Source organism: Dipodomys spectabilis, unplaced genomic scaffold (assembly GCF_019054845.1).
Source record: "Dipodomys spectabilis isolate Male_0828 unplaced genomic scaffold, ASM1905484v1 ptg000107l, whole genome shotgun sequence".
Classification (NCBI taxonomy): Eukaryota; Metazoa; Chordata; class Mammalia; order Rodentia; family Heteromyidae; genus Dipodomys; species Dipodomys spectabilis.
The window spans coordinates 1,761,899-1,781,501 of record NW_024870784.1 but is presented as its reverse complement, the minus strand read 5'-3'; the positions used below and the strand labels follow the sequence as shown (position 1 = coordinate 1,781,501).

General features: G+C 42.0%; 2 protein-coding genes across 11 annotated transcripts in view; one reads left to right on the top strand and one right to left on the bottom strand.

The window, feature by feature from the left end:
* The window catches only part of Itsn1 (intersectin 1), a 185,575-nt gene extending 182,745 nt beyond the window's left edge, over positions 1-2,830 (bottom strand). For all 5 annotated transcript variants that reach the window (XM_042687179.1, XM_042687175.1, XM_042687176.1 and 2 more), the window contains exon 1: positions 2,599-2,830. The gene's annotated coding sequence lies outside the window, so the exon portion shown is untranslated. The remainder of the gene's footprint in view (positions 1-2,598) is intronic.
* Positions 2,831-3,525: 695 nt separating this feature from the next.
* Cryzl1 (crystallin zeta like 1) overlaps positions 3,526-19,603 on the top strand; it is a 37,801-nt gene continuing 21,723 nt past the window's right edge. For 5 of the 6 annotated variants that reach the window (XM_042687248.1, XM_042687249.1, XM_042687246.1 and 2 more), the window contains exons 1-3: positions 3,526-3,589; positions 13,674-13,748; positions 16,762-16,839. In XM_042687248.1, the coding sequence (XP_042543182.1) occupies positions 13,683-13,748; positions 16,762-16,839 (144 nt within the window). In that variant the 5' untranslated portion in view covers positions 3,526-3,589; positions 13,674-13,682. The remainder of the gene's footprint in view (positions 3,590-13,673; positions 13,749-16,761; positions 16,840-19,603) is intronic. The other variant, XM_042687250.1, reaches the window with a different exon arrangement.

Below are 19,603 nucleotides of genomic sequence, written 5' to 3'. Positions count from 1 at the left end.
AAGTTCCAAATTTTTTTTTTTTTTTGGTCAGCCATGGGGATTGAATTCAGGGCCTGGGCACTCTTACCCAGATTCGTTGCTTAAGGCTTGCTCTCTAACACTTGCCCACAGCCCCATTTCTGGCTTTTTTGGTCGATAATTGAGGAAGAGAGTCTCACAGACTTTCCTGCCTGGTCTGGCTTTGAACCTGGATTCTCAAATCTCAGCCATCTGAGCAGCTAATGTTACAGGGAGTCAGGCCTGCCTGGCAAAAAATTTCATTTAAAAAAAAAAAAATGTGGGGCTGGGAAGGTGGCTCAGTGTTAAGAGTGCTTGCCTTGCATGCATGAGGCCTGGGTTCGATTCCTCAGCACCACATAAGCAGAAAAAGCTAGAAGTGGTGCTGTGATTCAAGTGGTAGAGCGCTTGCCTTGAGCTGAAGAGCTGAGGGACAGCGCCTAGGCCCAGAGTTCAGGTCCCATGACCCGAAAAAAAAAAAAAAGTTTTTAGTTATAAGCAAATGCCTGAAAAATGTTTCAAGAAAACTAGTTGAAAGGGAAAAGATTTAAACAAGAAAAAAGGATTTCAGGGGGCTGGGAAGGTAGCTCAGTGGTAGAGTGCTTGCCTTGCATGCATGAGGCCCTGGGTTCGATTCTTCAGCACCACATAAGCAAAAAAAAAAAAAAAAGCGGGAAGTAGCGCTGTGGCTCAAGTGGTAGAGTGCTAGCCTTGAGCTGAAGAGCTGAGGGACAGCGCCCAGGCCCAGAGTTTAGGCCCCATGACCAGACCAAAAAAAAAAGGAAGAAAGAAAAAAGAAAGAAAACAGGATTTCATCCTCAGAGAAAGACAAATGGAAATAAAAATAACTATGAAAGGTGTTTAAACTCCTACATTGTTAAACTCAAAAATCAAGATGTCAGCTGAGTGCCAGGGGTTCGCGCCTGTAATCCCTCGCTATGCAGGAGGCTGAGATCTGAAGATCATGGTTCAAAGCCAAGTCAGCCCCAGCAGGGATAGTAGTCTATTACTTCCAATTAACCACCAAAAGCCAGAAGTGGCATTGTGGCTCTAGTGGTAGAGAGCCAGCCTTGAGCGAAAAAACTAAGGGACAGAAGCCAGACTCTGAGTTCAAGTCCCAGTACTGGCACAGGCGTGCGTGTACACACACGTGTACATACACACACACACACACACAGAGGAAAGGAAGAAAAAAGTGAAGGTGTCCCCGCAAAGAACATCGTCGTTCTGGGGGGTTAGACTCGCTGCCCGCAAAGCAGCTGGCCTGCTGGCTCGCAGCCCCGATTCTGCCCTCACATCCTGTCCACTACATAATCCATGAGCTGGCTCTCTCAGCCTTTCTCCTCATCCGTTCAACGGAATTCGTAAATCTCTCTGCTGATAGGTCTTCCAGGGGTCATGGTTTGCACATTTGTGCTTATGATCTCTATTTTATTGTCCGTACGTTTCTGACCACAGAACCAGCAAGAGAAGGACACCGACACATACGCACAAAAGAAGCCCATCCGCCCCTAGGCAGCTTATATTTAAATTTTCAGGTTGATTTGTCTCCTTTCGGAGAAGCAAGGACGATTGCAAAGTTCGAAAGGAAACTTTGATATCCACCTCCAAGATGCTGCTCGCCCCCCCCCCCAAAAAAAAAAAACAAAATCGCCACACACTCCCAACTCAAGAAGCCGCTAGTCTTATTTCTCCCAGAGCAAAGCCTAAGTCTGAAGCACAACAAAAGATTGCCCATAGGAAACGTAATCTACGAAGCTGTCTTCAGAGAACCGAAGCCCAAGAAGGCATAGCCTTCTGCTTTCCAGATTTTCTGGGAATGTGGATTACATTTCCAACCCAGAAGAGAACGCATCTGTGTGCCTCGGGTGAATCCCGTCGGTGCGTAAAAGAAGGGCAGCAGAAGCGCCAGACCCCGGGGGCGCTGCCCCAGCGAGAGGGGCAGCCAGCCGCGTTCGGTTAAACAGCACCAAAGGCCGCCTGGGCAGCACCGCCCGGTGCCAAACGGCATTGGCTGTCCTTCATGGAAAGGATTCTGTAAGGCACGCGACGGAGAAGAAAAAGAGACGAGCCGGGGACTCGAGGCCAGGGGACGAGCGGGAGGCGCGATGCCGCTCCGCGGGAGCTCCGGGTCCCCGGCAGAAGGTGATTGCAGGGCCGGCCCGCCACCCACCGGCGACCGAGGGCAGCGAGGTCAGCCCTGGAAGGACCGTCCGCCCTCGACGCCCCTTCGGCAAGACCCGAGAACGCCCGCTCGGCCGGCCAGGGCTGCGGGCGCCCATTCCATCCCCAAGCCCGTCCCGCGGCCGCCACCCCCACCCCCCACCCCTCCGGGCCCGCCGCGGAGCCCCGGCCTCGGGGCGCTGGTCCGCTGGCTCCCAGCCGCCGCCGCCGCCGCCCCCGGGAGGATAGGAAGGACGAGGCGGAGCTGCGGCCGCTGCCGCGCCAAGCCGGCGCGCGGCACGGGGTGAAGGGGAGCCGGAGGGACGCGCCGGGCCGCGGGACCAGAACCCCGAGCGGCCATCGTGCCGACCCCCGCCCCCGCGCGCCTACCGCGGTCCAGGCCGCCGCCGCCGCCGCCGCCGGGCGCCCGCTCCTCACCTCATCTCCGGGCGGGTGCGCGCTGCCGCCCCAGACACGAAATCAGTGCAGCTCACACGCCGCGGGGAGGGACGCAGGAGCCGCAGCCCCGCACACCATCCCCTCCCGCCCGCCTGCCGGCCGTCCCGGAGCCCGCTCGGGATTCTCCCTCGCGAGCCGCCGTACTACCGAGCAACCAAGCTGCGCGGCCTCCCCGCGCTCCCCTACTCCCCGCGGCCTCCCTCGCTCCCTCGCTCCCTCGCTCCCGCCTATCTCCTCATCTCCCTCCGCAGCCTCCTCCGCCCCCTTCCAATCCTCAGTCTCCGCCCGCAAATGGGTGGAGACAACGGTCTACCAATCGGAATGAAGCCACGCCTCCCGGGCACCGCCTACCTCCGGCCCCGCCTACAGCGGGAGTAAAAAGAGGAGTGGGCTTTAAAGAATTGTGGAGTTCGGAGTGACAGCCAGGTGAACCAATCAGGAGGCTTTGGGAGGACGTGCCCTGCTTCAGGGAGGCGTAACCAAAGGTTTCTTGTCTGGAATTTAAGGAGAGCTTTTTTTTTTTTTTTCATGATTCGGTGCATCCAGTCGTTGCAGCGCAACCCTGTACCTAGGATGCATTCACCTAAGTTACAGAAGGCTTTACAAAAGAGAATAACGTGAATCGAAAGGCCAGGCAGGACACAGCCCGAGGGAGGTGGTAAGGATACGGTTGGAAGAAGAAAGGGTGTGGTCTTTCGCTCAAATCTGCATGAAAAGGAATCCGTTCGGGTGAATACAACCTTGTCCATTTATTGGTATTCCCTGAGGCGGTGCCGAGTGTCTCTATGGAGCAGAGCATACCGGGAGTTGTAGTTCCCAGCTCAGATGCCACGGCGTTCGCCACACGCCTACGAGTGACAGGTGGTCTGGCCAATGGTAGCACCGTTTAAGCCCAAGGGGGCTTGTCCTTGAGAAGAGCTGAAAGGTGGCGGTGGCGAAGGCTCTGGCGGTTGAGGCTCCCCCGAGGCAGGTGAGCTGTGGGGAAGCTTGTCGTGTGTCTGGGGAAACGGGACTTTGGCCAAAAAATGGAGAATCACCCGGCAGAACTATCTAGCCCTGAGGAGGATGGTGGTTTGCGTTGCACCTTGACGGGAGACCCGTTCGGGCTCTGGCCTAGTTTAGCCGAGGCCGCTGAAGGGCGGATGCGACTACATTTGACAAGCAGTTCCGGACTCTGGGATTTCACTGCTTTCATCTCCCTCCACTTTTATGCAGGCAAAGGTCTAGACATAAGTTTCCCCCCATACTCCGACTTTTAAAAATTGCTGTATGTATTTTGTCCTTTCCCCTTTACTCCTCCTCTGCCCCGGCTTCCTTCCCCTTTACTTTCCCGGTTTCAAGCAAGCAGTTCCCTAAAGCTAGGGTCTTCGCGTGTATCCGGCCACGAGCCCAGATGTGATCTTTTCATAAAGCCAAGCCCCGGAATGCTCTAGAACAAGGATCACCTAGGTAGGTCTGGTCTGGCTGCTTATTTGCATTTTTCATCGGTTTCCCTCCCCTGCTAGTTAACATGACTCTAAGCAGAGTAGCAAGGTCCTAAATCACCTCTTTCCAAAGAGATACAAATTGAGCCACTTTAAGTGCATTTAAAAAGTAAAAAGAAATACTTGAAGTTAATTTTATGTTTTATTTAACCCAGAAACATCCAAACTATTTCAATTTAAAACGGTATTTGTATCTATTTTGTTCCATGTGTACTTTTCCACATCTGGTGTGCATTTTACACTTGAGAGTGCAGCTCGTATACAACCTGCACCGTTCAAGTGCTCAGTAACCACCTGTAGCTATTGGTTTCTGTACAGATCTAATCCTGTAATGGAACAGTACAAATTCAACGCGGTTAATCGTGTAGCTTCTTCGATGCTCTGTTACATAGACTTCAGAACAACCTTAGGGGTACTCTGGTGAACTTACAGAAATAATAGTTTAAAAAAGAAAAAGAAAAGAAAAATGGGGGAGGGTGCCGGGAAGGTAGCTCAGTGGTAGAGCGCTTGCCTTGCATGCATGAGGCCTTGGGTTCGATTCCTCAGCACCACATAAGCAGAAAAAGCCGGAAGTGGTGCTGTGGCTCAAGTGGTAGAGCGCTAGCCTTAGCTGAATTGCTGAGGGACAGCACCCAGGCCCAGAGTTCAAGCCCCACAACCGACCAAAAAAGGGGTGGAGGGGAAGCTAATACTTACTGAATAAAGAGTTGACTTTGGGGCTGGGAAGATGGCTTAGTGGTAGGGTGCTTGCCTAGCATGCATGAAGCCCTGAGTTTAATTCCTCAGTACCACATAAACAGAAAAAGACAGAAGTGGTGCTGTGGCTCAGGGCTCAGGGACAGTGCCCAAGCCCTGAGTTCAAGCCCAGGACTGGAAAGAAAAAGAAAAAAGAAAAAAATGAGTGTTTTGTATATATTACTATATTCTTGTAGCAACGCTTGGAAATCACTGATGATTCAAACCAGCATCATTTAGGACTTGTAAATTCTATCCATCAACCATAGCAACATATATTCTTTTACCTTTTATCACTAATTTCACTGCATTGATGCTTCTGGCCCCATCCAGCAGCAGAGCATGAGGGGCTTGGAATGAAGGAATTTCCCAGGTAAGACCTGGCTACCTGATATTAGTAGTAAAATATGGTAGTTTTAGAGTTGGCCATGCTGCTGCATGCTGCTGAAGGGATTGAAAAAGAAAGTTGAAAACTTGAAAGAGATATTCAAGACTGGGCCAATTCTATATAAAACTTGCTCAGTTTTGATTCATTTGAATACCTCCCAGAAAAAGGAAAGTGAGAAAGCTTGGGAAGTCTTAAAATCCCATTCTGCTGAACTTCACTTTTCCCCTGAGACGCCATCCTACTCAGTAGCACAAGCTGCCAAGCTGGCCTTGAACTCTGATGAGCCTCCTGGCTCAGCCTCTTCATTGCTGGGATTTCAGGCAGAAATCGCCAAGCCTGTTTTTTTCATTGTTTATTTAATAAAAGCCAAATGTTTTCTTGCATAATGAGCTTCACCTAGACCGATTTTAGGACAGTCCTGTGCCTCTCAGGATTTGTTGTTTCTTCAAGACAAGATCTCCCTATGTAGCCAACACTGGCCTCTAAATTGTGATCCTAGTGATTCAACCTCTCAAATGCTAAGCAAATACCTTTTTCTGTTTCTTTGGTTTTTTTTTTTTTTTTTTCTGCCTAAAAAAGGAATGTTTCCTTTCAGCTACTCCTGCTATCTTTAATTCTTAGGTTGCATAAAATAAAGTGGTAGAGTGCTAGTCTTCAGCAAAAAAGAAGAAAAGAAAAGAAAGAAAAGTTCGGGGACACGCCCGGTCCCTGAATCCAAACCCCAGAACTGGCACAAAAACAATTTTTAAAAATAGGTAAAAGTCAGACACTGGTAGCTCACACCAGTAATCCTAGCTACTCAGGAGGCTAAGATCCGAGGATTTCTGTTCAAAGCCCATCCATATAAATCCTAGAGAATCTTATGTTCAATTAACCAGCAAAAAACCAGAAGCAGAGGTGTGGCTCAGTTAGTAAAGTGACAGCCTGAGTAAAAAGCTAAGCAGTATCATCCTGAGTGCAAGCTCCATTATTGGCACACACACACACAAATAAATAATAAAAGTTAATTACAAACATTGTATTAGTTACAACCTGAAGGTGTCATAGCTTATGTTGGAAGATAATTTTAAAAATTTGACTGTACAAGAAAAATAATTCAGATTTTCAGGAAGTTGGCCATAGAGCAACAGATGATTGGAGAAAGTGAGAAAGTCAAAGCCCTGAGCGTTGTAGTGATTAACCTCATCTAAGGTGATGGCCCTTAGTGTGAGTAGGCCAGACAGGACATGACAAAGCGAAAGAACAAAAGAACGTAACTAATAAAATACTGTGAAGAAGGGCTGTGACTCTCAGATGTCCCTGATGGCTAGAGATGACTGGGAAAGATCAGCCCAGTTATAACTCTGTTGAGTTTGAGGTTGATCTGGTACTTGGGACACTTGTGGCTTCAAAGTAAGGGTGAGGAATGATCTGTGGAGACTTAATTATTAATAGATGAGCTTGGGGATTGACTGTAACAGGAGAAGAGTCTGTGGATTTCTTGTTGCTGTTAAAGAAGAAACTATTTGAAATTACTTCTCCTTGATTTTCTAAACACCTTAAGAGATTAGTACCTTTATTAAATACTTTCTTGAAGTATTTTTAGTTAAGTCTGCAAAGTTTTATTTCTGCTTTTACCAAAAATTAGTTTAAATAAATTTCTGAGTTTTTTTCTCTATACTTTAATAAATATATATGTATATTTATCCATTATGAATTTTATTCATTTAAAGTATTATTAACATAATCTTCAGTTTTCCCACTTATGTAAAATGTTTTTAAAATTCTGATATACTTGTAAAAGTATGAAACCTATATGTTTCTCACAAAGCATCTCAGCCATTTTGTGTGCATGTGTACCAGTATCAAAGCTTGAACTCAGGGCCTGGGCACCATCACCCAGATTTGTTGTTTAAGGCTAACACTTGCCCACAGCCCACTTCTGGCTCATGTTGGCTTTGAATCACCATCCTCATATCTCAGCCTCCTGAGCAGCTTGGTTTATAGGCATGAGCCATCTACCCCAACATGGCCCTCGTGTTTAAATGTAGTTTACTGGCTTAGAGGTGTAGCTTATCTGTAGAGTCGCTGTCTAGGAAGCACAAAGCTCTAAGTTCAAAGCTCAGTCTGAAAAAAAAAATTTACCTAAGTGGTATAGCACTTTTACATGAAAGAGGTTCTGGTTTCAATCCCCAACACTACAGTGGAAAAAAAAAAACAAATTTTATGTGTCATTCTTTTGATTTAGCAAAGCTTGTAGTAGGATATAAATATCTATAAATTTAACATTACATAACTTTCTTAAAAATGATACCACATATTTTAATTTCTATTGTTATTTTATAACAGTTATTTTCTTTCTGCAAATGCCTGTAAATTAATTAAAGGTCTTATTAAATAATGGGTTTAAGTCTTCTATTTAATCTGCACCAGTGCCTAAGAAATTTTGCAAGCCTTGAATATCATTCATTCTACCATTTTCCTAGTCCCAGAAATTCCATATTTCTTTTTGGAGAGGTTATAAAACAAATTATGAGTAGTTTCTCATTTTTGCTCTGACCACTTTTGTAAAAACCCCCTTCTTGTTTTACTTTGTAACTTTAAGGCTATTTTTGATCACACACAGTTCTTAACTGAATCAACTACTTTTTTCCACAGACTAGGCCACTAGTCACTTAACTTGGAGGAACTATTTAGTGTACTTTGACTGAGAACACTGGCATTATTGTGAACATAATATTTGCTTTATTTTTACTTTAGTTTTTATATTTTGTTGGCTGTGAGGTTTGAACTCAGGGCCTGGGCACTGTCCCTGAGCTCTTTTTGTTGAAGGCTAGTGCTCAACCACTTTGAGCCACAGCACCATTTCCAGTTTTCTGGTGGTTAATTGGAGTTAAGAGTCTCACAGACTTTCCTGCCCAGATTGCCTTTGAACCTCGATTCTCAGATCTCAGCTTCCTAAGTAGCTAGGATTACAGGTGCATGAACCACCAGTGCCTGGGGCTTTATTTATTTTTTCAATATTTTCTCAGGGTATGAATAAACAGTTATCTTCCAGAGTCTTTGAAATAGGAGCATATTATAAGGTCCATGGGACTACTAATCTAAGCCATGAGTTCAGATTAGTTTTAAAATTCAGTAAGCAGAGAAAAAGGGGCTTCCATAATCAGAAAAGAAGATGCTGTAAAATCAAGACATTGATATGGAATTATTCCATTCTAGAAGGAGCAGCTCTAGTAGCTGTAGGCTTGAGTAGGAGGTTTATTTAATAATAAGAGGTATTGCTCAGCAAATTTGTACATCTGTAATCCCAATATACAGATTAGAAGCAAGAAGACCAAGAGGTAGAGGCCAGCGTATGCTATATATCAAGAAACCAAGTGTCAAAATGAAACAAAAATAACCAGGGAGCTGATTTAGCCAAGACCCAATAGCTGAGAAAGATCCCTAGTTGGTAAATAAAATAAAATTTGTTGGTATGTAATGAAGGGTAGAAACAAGACTGATAACCCCTGCCTCAATTTGTAATTACCTTGAAGGACAGTGGGCCAAGTATTGCCCAGATCTTACATATTTATGTGCTGGTCCTCAGGCTTGAATTCAAGTACTGGACTCTGTCCCTGAGCTTTTATTCTCAGGGACTTGAACCACAGATTTACTGCTGGCTTTTTTGTGATTAACTAGAGATAAGAGTCCCATAGACTGTCTTGCCCTGGCTGCCTTCAAACCTTTGTCCTCATATCTTAGCCTCCTGAGTAGCTAGGATTACGGTGTGAGCCACTGGCATCCAGGAGATCTTAGAAATTTTAAGAGAAGTTAGAAGTATTACTGGGCACTGGTGGCTCATACCTTTAATCCTAGCTACTCAGGAAGCTGAGAATCTGAAAATAAAAATTCAAAGCTAGCTCAGGTTGGAAAAGTCTTTAAAACTCTTATCTCTAATAAGCTTCTCACAAAAAGCCATAAGTCATGATGTAGCTCAAGTGGTAGAGCATCAGCCTTGAGCACAAAGAGGCTCAGGGACAGTACCCAGGTCCTAAGTTCAAGGCCGAGGACTGGCAAAAGAAAACTTATAGATGATAGAGGTTATGAACTTAGGGCTTCTTGTTCTTGCTTTGCTCACATGCTGATGGCTGGTACTCTATCACTTGAGTCGTGTCTCTAGTCCAGCATTTTTGCCTGTAATTGGAGATGGGTGTCTTGTGGACTTACCTGCCTGAGCTGGATTTGAACACCAACCCTCCAGGTCTCAAGCTCCTGAGATGCTAAGAATATAGATATGAACCATTGGTGTTGGGTTAGGAAGTGTAAATCTTTATATTAAATACATGTTTTAAAATGGCTCATGCCTGAAATCCTAGCTACTCAGGAGGCTGAGATGTGAGGATTGTGGTTGGAAGCCAGCTTAGTGTAGGAAAGTCTATGAGACTCTTATTTCCAATTAACTAACAAAAAAAAAAACCCTGAAAGTGGAGGTTTGGTTCAAGTGATAGATTGTCAACCATGAGCATAAAGCTCATGGCCCTCAGTTCAAGCCTCAAGACCAGCACAATCAAAAAGATGAAAAAGATTTACTTCCATGTTACAGAACAGAATGTAAACAAAGCTACTGATTCTGGCATAATTTTAATTAATTTTAATTAATTAATAATGATTCCAAATAATCTATCCATTATCTGAAATTCACTCACATCATGGAATATTTCACAGTTGGAAGAAAAGAATAGGAAAATCTGTATGTATATCGTGTGATCTCCAGGATCGTTTGTATAAGAAAAGCAAGGTGTAGCCCAATGCACTGAAAATTGCTATGCAAACTTGAAGCTGAAGCCAGAATGCATGTACAAAGCATACTGCACTGTCTGCCTTTTGCTGAGGGGGTAGGAAAAAGAAGAGAAAGTGAGAGAAATAATGTTCAGTAACAAGGGACAAAAGGGTCATTGGTTAAACCAGTGTCTCCCTTGGTGAACAGCCCAGGTGAGTTAGCATAGTGGAACTTTTCCTGAATATTGAACTTAGATTCCAGCAGTAAGGAGTTCTAATACTAGATCTGCTCCTAGCAGCCATAATGACCTTTTCCCTTGCTGCTACCTAACACAATTGTTATACATGGAATGATTTATGTGAGACTGGGATCCATTTGCCTGCCCATCATTGAATCCTAGCACCTGCTAAAGAGCCTGGTGTGTGATAGGTTGGTTTGTGGGAAAAGAACCTTCTTTGTTTTGTGCTAGGGCCTTATTTCTTTCACTTGGATGGGATAGACTGACTGTCACCAAAGGTGATTCCTGCTAAGGAAGTAGGACTTGATCTTTGTTTATTTAGCAGAATCTGCAGAGTTAGTATAGCACATTCTCAGAGAACAGGCCTTGCCTGGAAAACCTCAGGCGGGGTAACCATATGGTATGAAGTCACACTGACTCAAACTGTATTAAAAAGTTAAAAGTTATGGGTGGAGTAAAATAGACTGGGAAAAGCTTAGTAGCTGTTTTAAAGAACCTTGAAAACTAGCAGAAGAGGTTAGATTTAATGTAGGGAAAATTTGTGGTAGCAATGCTGAGATTCTTCCCTTTTATCCACATGTCCAAAAACACATTGGTACAAATAATGACTTTCAATAACCCCAGGGGTAGGATTCGTCTAACCATTTCACCTAGGTCACCCTGTCCTTACATGCTTTATTTATACATGTTACATATATAATCTTCATCTATGTCTTACGTGTGTATTCACATTTCATTAGTCCCAGCATTGGATTATCTCATCCTACAAACCATTGCTCAGCTACACTTAGGAAAAAATCCTTTTGTATGAATCCAGTTAGATCTACTAATATGTCAGCATGAAACCAGGCTGGTACATGGACATGAGACTCGAGTGTTACTACACCTCATGCTTAGAAGGGGCCCATCCTTAGTTTGGTGTTCTGCTATTGCCAGCTAGGAAATTTTAATAACTTTTAAATTAATTTCACACTTTCACTGTGTACTGGGACCTACAAATTATATGTACAGTTGTATCAACAAGCACTTAATAATTATCCTAAAGGAATTGAAAAATTATAGCTTTAAGTGATATGTCCTGTTAGGCAGGAAACCATTAAGCATTAATAGTTAAAAATAATAACTTTGGAATTCATCAGTAGCACTTGGTTTGGGTCCCGCATCTGGCACCACTAGTGCAGTGAGCTGAGCCCCAGCTGTGAGTATAAATGTCTTTGAAATTTATTTGGTGGGGAGTTCAATCCCCAGTTGGGGTTTGTGAGATGCAGTTTTCTTATCCATAAAATATATGCAATAATAACTTGTACAAAAATGTTTCTCAAAATATTTAAGAGCCTCCAAACTAGAAACAAATCAAATGTCTCATGTGTAGTGGAATGGAAGACAGTGACTTACTCATACAATGCAATTATATAGATCAGGAAGTAAATGGACTGCAACCACAAGCAACATGAGTGAAACCAAAGTAATATTAAGAGAAATGAAGATGGGCAGCAATGGCTCATGGCTGTAATCCTAGCTACTCAGGAGGGTGAGATCGGAGGATCTCAGTTCAAAGCCAGCCTGGGCAGGAAAGTCCATGAGACTCTTATCGCCAATAAACCATTCAGAAAATGGGAAGTGGCATTGTGGCTCACGTGGTAGAATGCTAGGAAAAGCTGAGGGACAGTGCCCAGGCCCAGAGTTCAAGCCCCAAGACTGACAAAAGAGAGAGAGAGAGAGAGAGAAATGGAACAGACATAAAGGTAGGCTTATGATCTCATTTCTGTAAGTTCAGAGGACCATGCTGTTGACAGTCTTGGGTACTGGGTTTCTTAAGAGGCAATGACAAGGCAGGTGGTAACTAGAAGCAGGCAGAAGAGCTTCTGAATTTCCAGTAATGATGTGTTTCCTGGTGACAGGAGCATGTTCACTTTAAAATTGCACAAGCTGTACTTTTACGGTTTGTGTGCTTTCTAAATCTCTTTCATACTTGTATAAATTTACATTTTTTTAAAGGCTCGCAATATGATTACTATGAAAATGTAAAGCTGTGGAAGCTGGGCACACTCAGTCCTGTAACATAGCTACTTGGGCAGCAGACATCCTGGTCTTGTACTTTCTGGCATGAAAGGTGACAAGGCTGCATTCGGTCAGTGGCTGGACACAGTGACGCGCACCTGTCATCCCAAACCACAGGGAATGCACAATGGCTGCGTGTGCTTTGGCATGTACCTACCATCCTAGCACCAAAAGAACAGAAATAGGATCAAAGCCCAGACCCACCTGACATAAAGTGAACAAAAATGCAAAAGGGCCAGGCTCCAGTGGCTCACACCTGTAATCCTAGTTACTCAGAAGGCTGATCTGAGGATCAGGGTTCAAAGCCAGACTGGCATGAAAGTCTGTGGGACACTTTTCTCCAATAATACTAAAAAAGCCTTAGAAGTAGAGCCTTAGCTCAAATAGTAAAGTGCTATCCAGGAACAAAAAAGGTCAGGGAGCCGGGTGCTGGTGGCTCACGCCTGTAATCCTAGCTACTCAGGAGGCTGAGATCTGAGGATCACAGTTCAAAGCTAGCCCAGGCAAGAGAGACCGTGAGACTCCTATCTCCAATAAACCACCAGAAAACCGGAAGTGGCGCTGTAGCTCAAGTGGTAGAGCGCTCGCCTTGAGCTGAAGAGCTGAGGGACAGCGCCCAGGCCCAGAGTTCAAGCCCCACGGCCGACAAAAAAAAAAAAAGGTCAGGGACAGCACGCAGGCCCTAAGTTCAAAGCTCAAGATTGGCACCAAAAAAAAAAAAAAAGGGCCGGGCCACCCCAGTGGCTCACACCTGTAATCCAAGCTACTCAGGAGGGAGAGCTAAGGATCGTGGTTCAAAGCCAGCCAAGGCAGGAAAGACCATGAGACTCTTATTGTCAATAAACCACCAGAAAACCGGAAGAGGCCCTGTGGTTCAAGTGGTAGAACGCTAGCCTTGAGCTAAAGAGCTGAGGGACAGCGCCCAGGCCCAGAGTTGAAGCCCCACAACCAACAAAAAAAAAAACTGACAGTGTCTCAAATGATAGGATACCTTCTTGATAAGTTCAGGATCCTGAATTCAAACTCCCAGTACCACAAAAAAAGAAATGGGAGGTGGGGAGAAGAATGAACTAGCTATGGAAAAGGCTTATAAACTTATAAACCAAAGAATTACAGGTTACAGTTTCAACAATTTTAACCAGTTTCTAGTGGTTCACTTTTTCCTACTTTTTTTTTTCTTTTTGCCTAGGCTGGCCTATTCCCCAATCCTAAACTAGGATTGCAGGTGCTGGATTACAGGAGTGCACGATCATTTTGTCATGTTGCATATTCTCTTATTTGATCTCACCTCTAAATTTACCTGTTTGAAGACAATATTCATAGTTGCCATTTTATCCTTTGCCAGTAAGATTTTTCCAGTTTTCATTTGCTTTGGGAACCTTTAATTGAATTTGTTTGTTTTAGGTGACTACTATGAAAGGCTTATATTTTCAACAAGGTTCTACAAATGAAGAAATAGCATTTGTATTTCAAGAAAAGGTAAGAAAAATTGTCTAATTGTTAAAAAAGATAAGATAATGAATTCTCCATAAGTAATGGACCAACTTTTAAGAACAGCATTAGTTACTTTGAATAGAACTAAATAAGCAAAAGTTTAAATGAAACTCTCTGAATTAATTTCCTTTAATCTTTGTATGAAAATGGTGATTCATGTTACACTGCAAACATAAATAGATACTTTTTTTTTTGGCCATGAGGGCTTGAATTGAGGGCCTGGGCGCTGTCCTTGAGCTCTTTCTCTCAAGGCTGGTGCTGTACCACTATGAGCCGCAGCACCACTTCTGGTTTTCTGGTGATTAGTTGGAGATAAGAGTCTCATGGCCCATTCCTGCCTGGCTGGCTTTGAACTTCAATCCTCTGATCTCAGCCTCCTGAATAGCTAGGATTACAGATGTGAGCCATGGATGCCCAGCTATAAATATATTTTTAAAAGAGCTGCTACAAAAGATTTTTTTGTTCCTCAGAGTAGTAATATGAAAGGCATGAGGAAAACAGAGCAGCAGCAACAGTCTATATTGCAAAATTACCCAATTTATTGGGGATGTAGAGGTAGAGCACTTTTCTAGCATGCAGGGTTCATTCTCCACCCTTATCCCTAAGGGTGGAGGAAGGCTGTCTAATCTATTCAGACTAGCACTCAACACACGTTAACAGATTGTAGCCATTTTTTCAAGAAAATACACTATTTCATAAAGCAGAAAAGGTAGAAAAACATTGTTTAAAAAAAAATTGGGCTGGGAAGGTGGCTCAGTGGTAGAGTGCTTGCCTTGCATGCATGAAGCCCTGGGTTCGATTCCTCAGCACCACATAAGCAGAAAAAGCCGGAAGTGGTGATGTGACTCAAGTGCTAAAGTGTTAGCCTTGAGCTGAAGAGCTGAGGGACAGTGCCCAGGCCCAGAGTTCAAGCCCTACAACCGACAAAAATAAATAAATAAATAAATATGGTGCCAGTCCTACAGCTTGAACTCAGGCCCTTGGCTTGTTACTTAGGATTTTTTTGCTCCTGGCTTTGCTCTCTACTACTTGAGATTAGTAGTTTATTGGAGGTAAGAGTCTCATGGAGTTTCCTGCCTAGTTAGCTTTGAACTTTGATCCTCAGATCTTAGCTTCCTGAGTATCTAGGATTATAGGCAGGAGCCACTGGTACCAGGCAACAATTTTTTTTTAAGGTACTAAGGTTTGAATTCAGACCTTTGACATAAATTTTGAAACATGCCAAAGTTATCTCATTTACTGACCTTTGATCTCTAGTTTTTTACTACTTTAAACACAAATAGTAAAACTTCTACATATGGTTTATACAATAAAGTTTGTAGTAAGCCAGAATAATTTCAGTGTAACTTAGGAATAAAAATTAATTGCTACATGCTTATCAGCATTTCATAATAGAATTTCTGGATGGTGAACATAATCCGGTTTTTCTCTTTTTTAATTAACTCAAAAATTATTTAAATCAGATGTCCAAATATCAGTTTGATTGGTACCATTGAATCACAGAGTATTTAAAATCTAAATTTGATTGGTCCTAGAGAAAAATGGTCTCCAGGTTTGCATAAACCACAGTTTGAAAATTCCTCAATATTTTGGGTATCTTCAGATATATTACTAAATATCAAATCTGAAATTTAAAAAGTTATTGTGTTTATGTCAAGTAAAATAGTAATCTCTGTTGGTGTAATGTAGAGGGTAATGCTACATAAGAGTTATTATTTGCCAGTCTTTGATTTAACTTTGGATGTATCAAGAGTTGAGAATATTTTAATTCATGATGACCCCAGGGTAAAGATCACTGGAGAGGTGTTAATATATTTAATAGTATGGTTTAAATCATGCTAAGTGCCTGAATTTGGAATACTTTTGGGTATTTAAAGTTTTATATGGCTATGAATATGAGAAGTAATTAAATTCCATTAATTTTGGATGTTGGCCTCTCCCATGGGACACACTGAAATATCCAAGGCATTAAGAAGACAGTAACAGGTGACTCTCTAAATAATTTTATATACAGCATAATAAAATCAGAATATTACTAAAGACTACGTTGTGTATGTTCATGGCTATCCATCATGAATAGTAAAGTCTGGTACTGTCAGAGTATTTAAGGTAAAATAAAGTATGTATTTATTGCTCAGCTTTATTAACCTAAGTTTATTATCTAGACATATACCCAGGCATCTTAGTAGTTTTCAAAATATGAACCCTAAAGTTTTTATAAGTAAAACTCAGGGTATAGGTACTGTATCTGAGCCTATTTGTGCTCAGGGCTAATGCTCTACCACTTGAGCCATAGCACCACTTCCAGCTTTTTCTAAGTAATTTATTGGAGATAAGAGTCTCATGGACTTTCTTGCCTGGGCTGGCTTCGATATAATCCTTAGATCTCAGCCTCCTGACTAGCTAGGATTACAGCTTGAGTCACCAGTACCTGTTTTTTTTCTTTCTTTTCTTTCTTTCTTTCTTTCTTCCTTCCTTCCTTCCTTCCTTCCTTTCTTTCTTTCTTTTTTTTCAGTCAGTGGTGGGTCTTGAACTCTGGGCCTGGGCACTGCCCCTCAGCTCTTCAGCTCAAGGCTAACCCCCTACCATTTGAGCTACAGCGCCACTTCCAACTGTTTTCTGTTTATGTGGTGCTGAGGAATCGAGCCCAGGGGCTTCATGCATGCAAGGCAAGCACTCTCCCACTGAGCCACCTTCCTAGCCCCTCTCTCTCTCTCTCTTTTTTTTTAAATTTACCTTATTATTATTTTGGAGTGATATACAGATATACAGTTACATGAGTCAGGAAATAAGTACATTTCCTTTTATACAGTATCATCGGACCCTCACCTTTATTCTCTCACCTTTATTTTTTTTATTAAACAAATGTCAGATAACTGTAGCTTTTAAAATTGTTAGCCATAACAGTTGAGATCAGTTTAACATTGTGCAACTATGAATGAAAATTTTCACAAAATAAGGAGTATTCTCATAGCAATTTTTTATTGTTTGACACTAGGAAAATCTTCCTGTTATGGAGGACAACTTTGTGAAACTTCAAGTTAAAGCATGTGCTCTGAGCCAGATAAATACAAAGGTATGGGTGTTTTTATTATTACCAGAAGTCAAAGGAGCATTTCAACATATATTTAGTGTACAAACATAATGGAGACTGACCTCTGAACGCCAAGAAATTGTTGCCCTTGACAGAAACTACCACTAGCAAAAATACTTTGTATTTGTGTAATTCTACATTAAAATAAATTAATGGTTGAATAGAAGGTCACATATTTTTAGGAGTTTATGCTATTAACTCCTTTTCTTTGCAAAAACTGAGTTTATAATTATTAAAACCTGTAAGTCAAGGAAGAAAAAATTATCTTTGTTGGTGCAGTAATAATTGAAACTGGAAATCTAATCAATTTCTTAACCATTGATTATGTAGATATTTCTAGTTCATGTCTTTACACATAGTTCATATTCTTAAATCATTTATTATTATTATTATTACTATGAAAATACCATACAGAGGAGTTAAAATTACATGGACAAGATAATGAGTACATTTCTTATCAAGCATTGTTGCCTCCTTTGTTTTGTAAATTTCATTTTTCGACATAACAACTTGTACATCTCATTTTCTTTTTGTCTCTATCTTAAGCACGTATCTCAAATCTTGTACTATTCTGCTACTCTTCACTAAACTCTTATTATTGACCATAAGAATACATGGGAATTATTCAAATGGTAAATAAACAATATTAACATGTGCCACAATAAGTAGAGCATGGAAAGTTTTTTCAGGTTTGTTTTTTGAACCAGGGTCTCACTGAGTAGCCCAGGCTGGCCTTGTACTTACAATATTCTTACCTCAGCTTGCCCAGATCTGGGATTATAAATATGCATCACAGGCCTAACTTTTCCTTAGATTTTTGTTTTGTTTCATTTTCTGTTGTTGTTTGTTGTGTTTCCCTAGTTCTGGGCCTGAACTCAGAGCTTCTCATTCTCACTTGGCTTTTTTTGCTCAGTGTTGGCACTTTACCATTTGAACCCCATTTACAGTTCCATCTTTTTGGAGAAGAGTCTCTTGGGTTTGTCTGACCCAGCTGGCTATAAAGCATCTCCTTACTGAGATCTCAGCCTCCTAAGTAGCTAGGATTAGAGGCATGAGCCAATAGCACCCAACTTTTTCTTAAAAATTAATACTATAGTTTGTTATTCTCTGTTTTTATTAGATTATATTGTCACCATAATTTCTAGGCATCTAAAAATTTTCTTCAATAAAGCCAAAGAGGAATAAAATATTACCCTTAGTCAACTCTGTCTGTGACTTGAGAATGAATAAGTGATATTCATTGAAGTTTTCGCAAAGAATACTAGTAAATAGTCCTTGTTTATAAAATTTTATGTTAATAAACTGCATTTAAAAAAACTATGAAAAATCTATTTAAACCTAAATCTAGGAAAGAATCTTCCTGTATAGCAAAGAAATGATAAATTGCAGCAAATATTAGTTAAATAATACATACCTTTAACATAATGATTATAAAAACTATGTAGTAATGTATGCAAAGACTTATAGTAAGTGAAAAAAGTAGGATGCTATTTTGGCTATAACTATAACTATTATAACTCAAAAGAAAAACAGTAGCTGGGCACCAGTGGCTCACGCCTGTAATCCTAGCTACTCAGGAGGCTGAGAGCTGAGGATCATGGTTCAAAGCCAGCCCTGGCAGGAAAGTCCGTGAGACTCTTATCTCCAATAAACCACTAGAAAACCAGAAGTGGTGCTGTGGCCCAAGGCGTAGAGTGTTTGCCTTGAGCTGAAGAGCTGAGGGACAGTGCCCAGGCCCAGATTTCAAGCCCCACAACTGACAAAAACAATAAAAAAAAAGAACGAAAAAGAAAAAAAGAAAAACAGTAACGCCAGGCAAGATGACTCAAAACAAGCATCCCAGAAACTTGAGAGGCAGATATCATGAGCATCAAGGTTCAAGGCTTGTTTCCTCAAAAAGTTAGCAAGACCCCATCTTCATCAGTAAGCTGAGTATAGTAGTATATAACTGTGATCCTAGCTGTGTAGGAGGCCATAGATAGGAGAATAAAGTCCAGGCCCACCCTGAGTAAAAATATGAGACCCTACTCATAAATAATTAAAGCAAAATAGGACTGGATACATGGCTCGAATGCCTGCCTAGCAAGTGCAAGACCCTGAATTCAAGCCCCAGTACCACCACCAATAATACTAATACTAAACTAATAATAACTACTGAGAGAAAATATAATATTTCTATGAAACTGTCATGTGAATATCACAAGAAAATTATAAAATTCCACTTTGAGAAAGAGACTTCTGTAAAGCAAGTAGACATATAGTATATTTTTTAATTGAAAAAGAGAATATACAAACAAATTGTAATTTCTTTTTTTTTGTTTTTTTGCTGGTTGGTCCTGGGGCTTGAACTTAGGGCCTGGCTACTGTCCCTGATCCTCTTTGTGCCCAAGGCTTACACTTTGCCACTTGAGCCACAGCTCTACCTCTGGCTTTTTCTGATTAATTTTTTGGAGATTAAAAGTCTCACAGACTTTACTGCCTAGGCTGGCTTCAAACGTGATCCTCAGATCTCAGCCTCCTGAGTAACTTGATTATAGCCATTGACAGCTGGATCAATTTCTTTTTTTCTTTTCCTTTTTCTTTTTTTTTTGTTGGTCATGGGGCCTGAACTCTGGACCTGGGCGCTGTCCCTCAGCTCTTCAGCTCAAGGTGAGCACTCTACCACTGGAGCCACAGCACCACTTCTGGCTTTTTCTGCTTATGTGGTGCTGGAGGAATTGAACTCAGTGCCTTATGCATGCAAGGC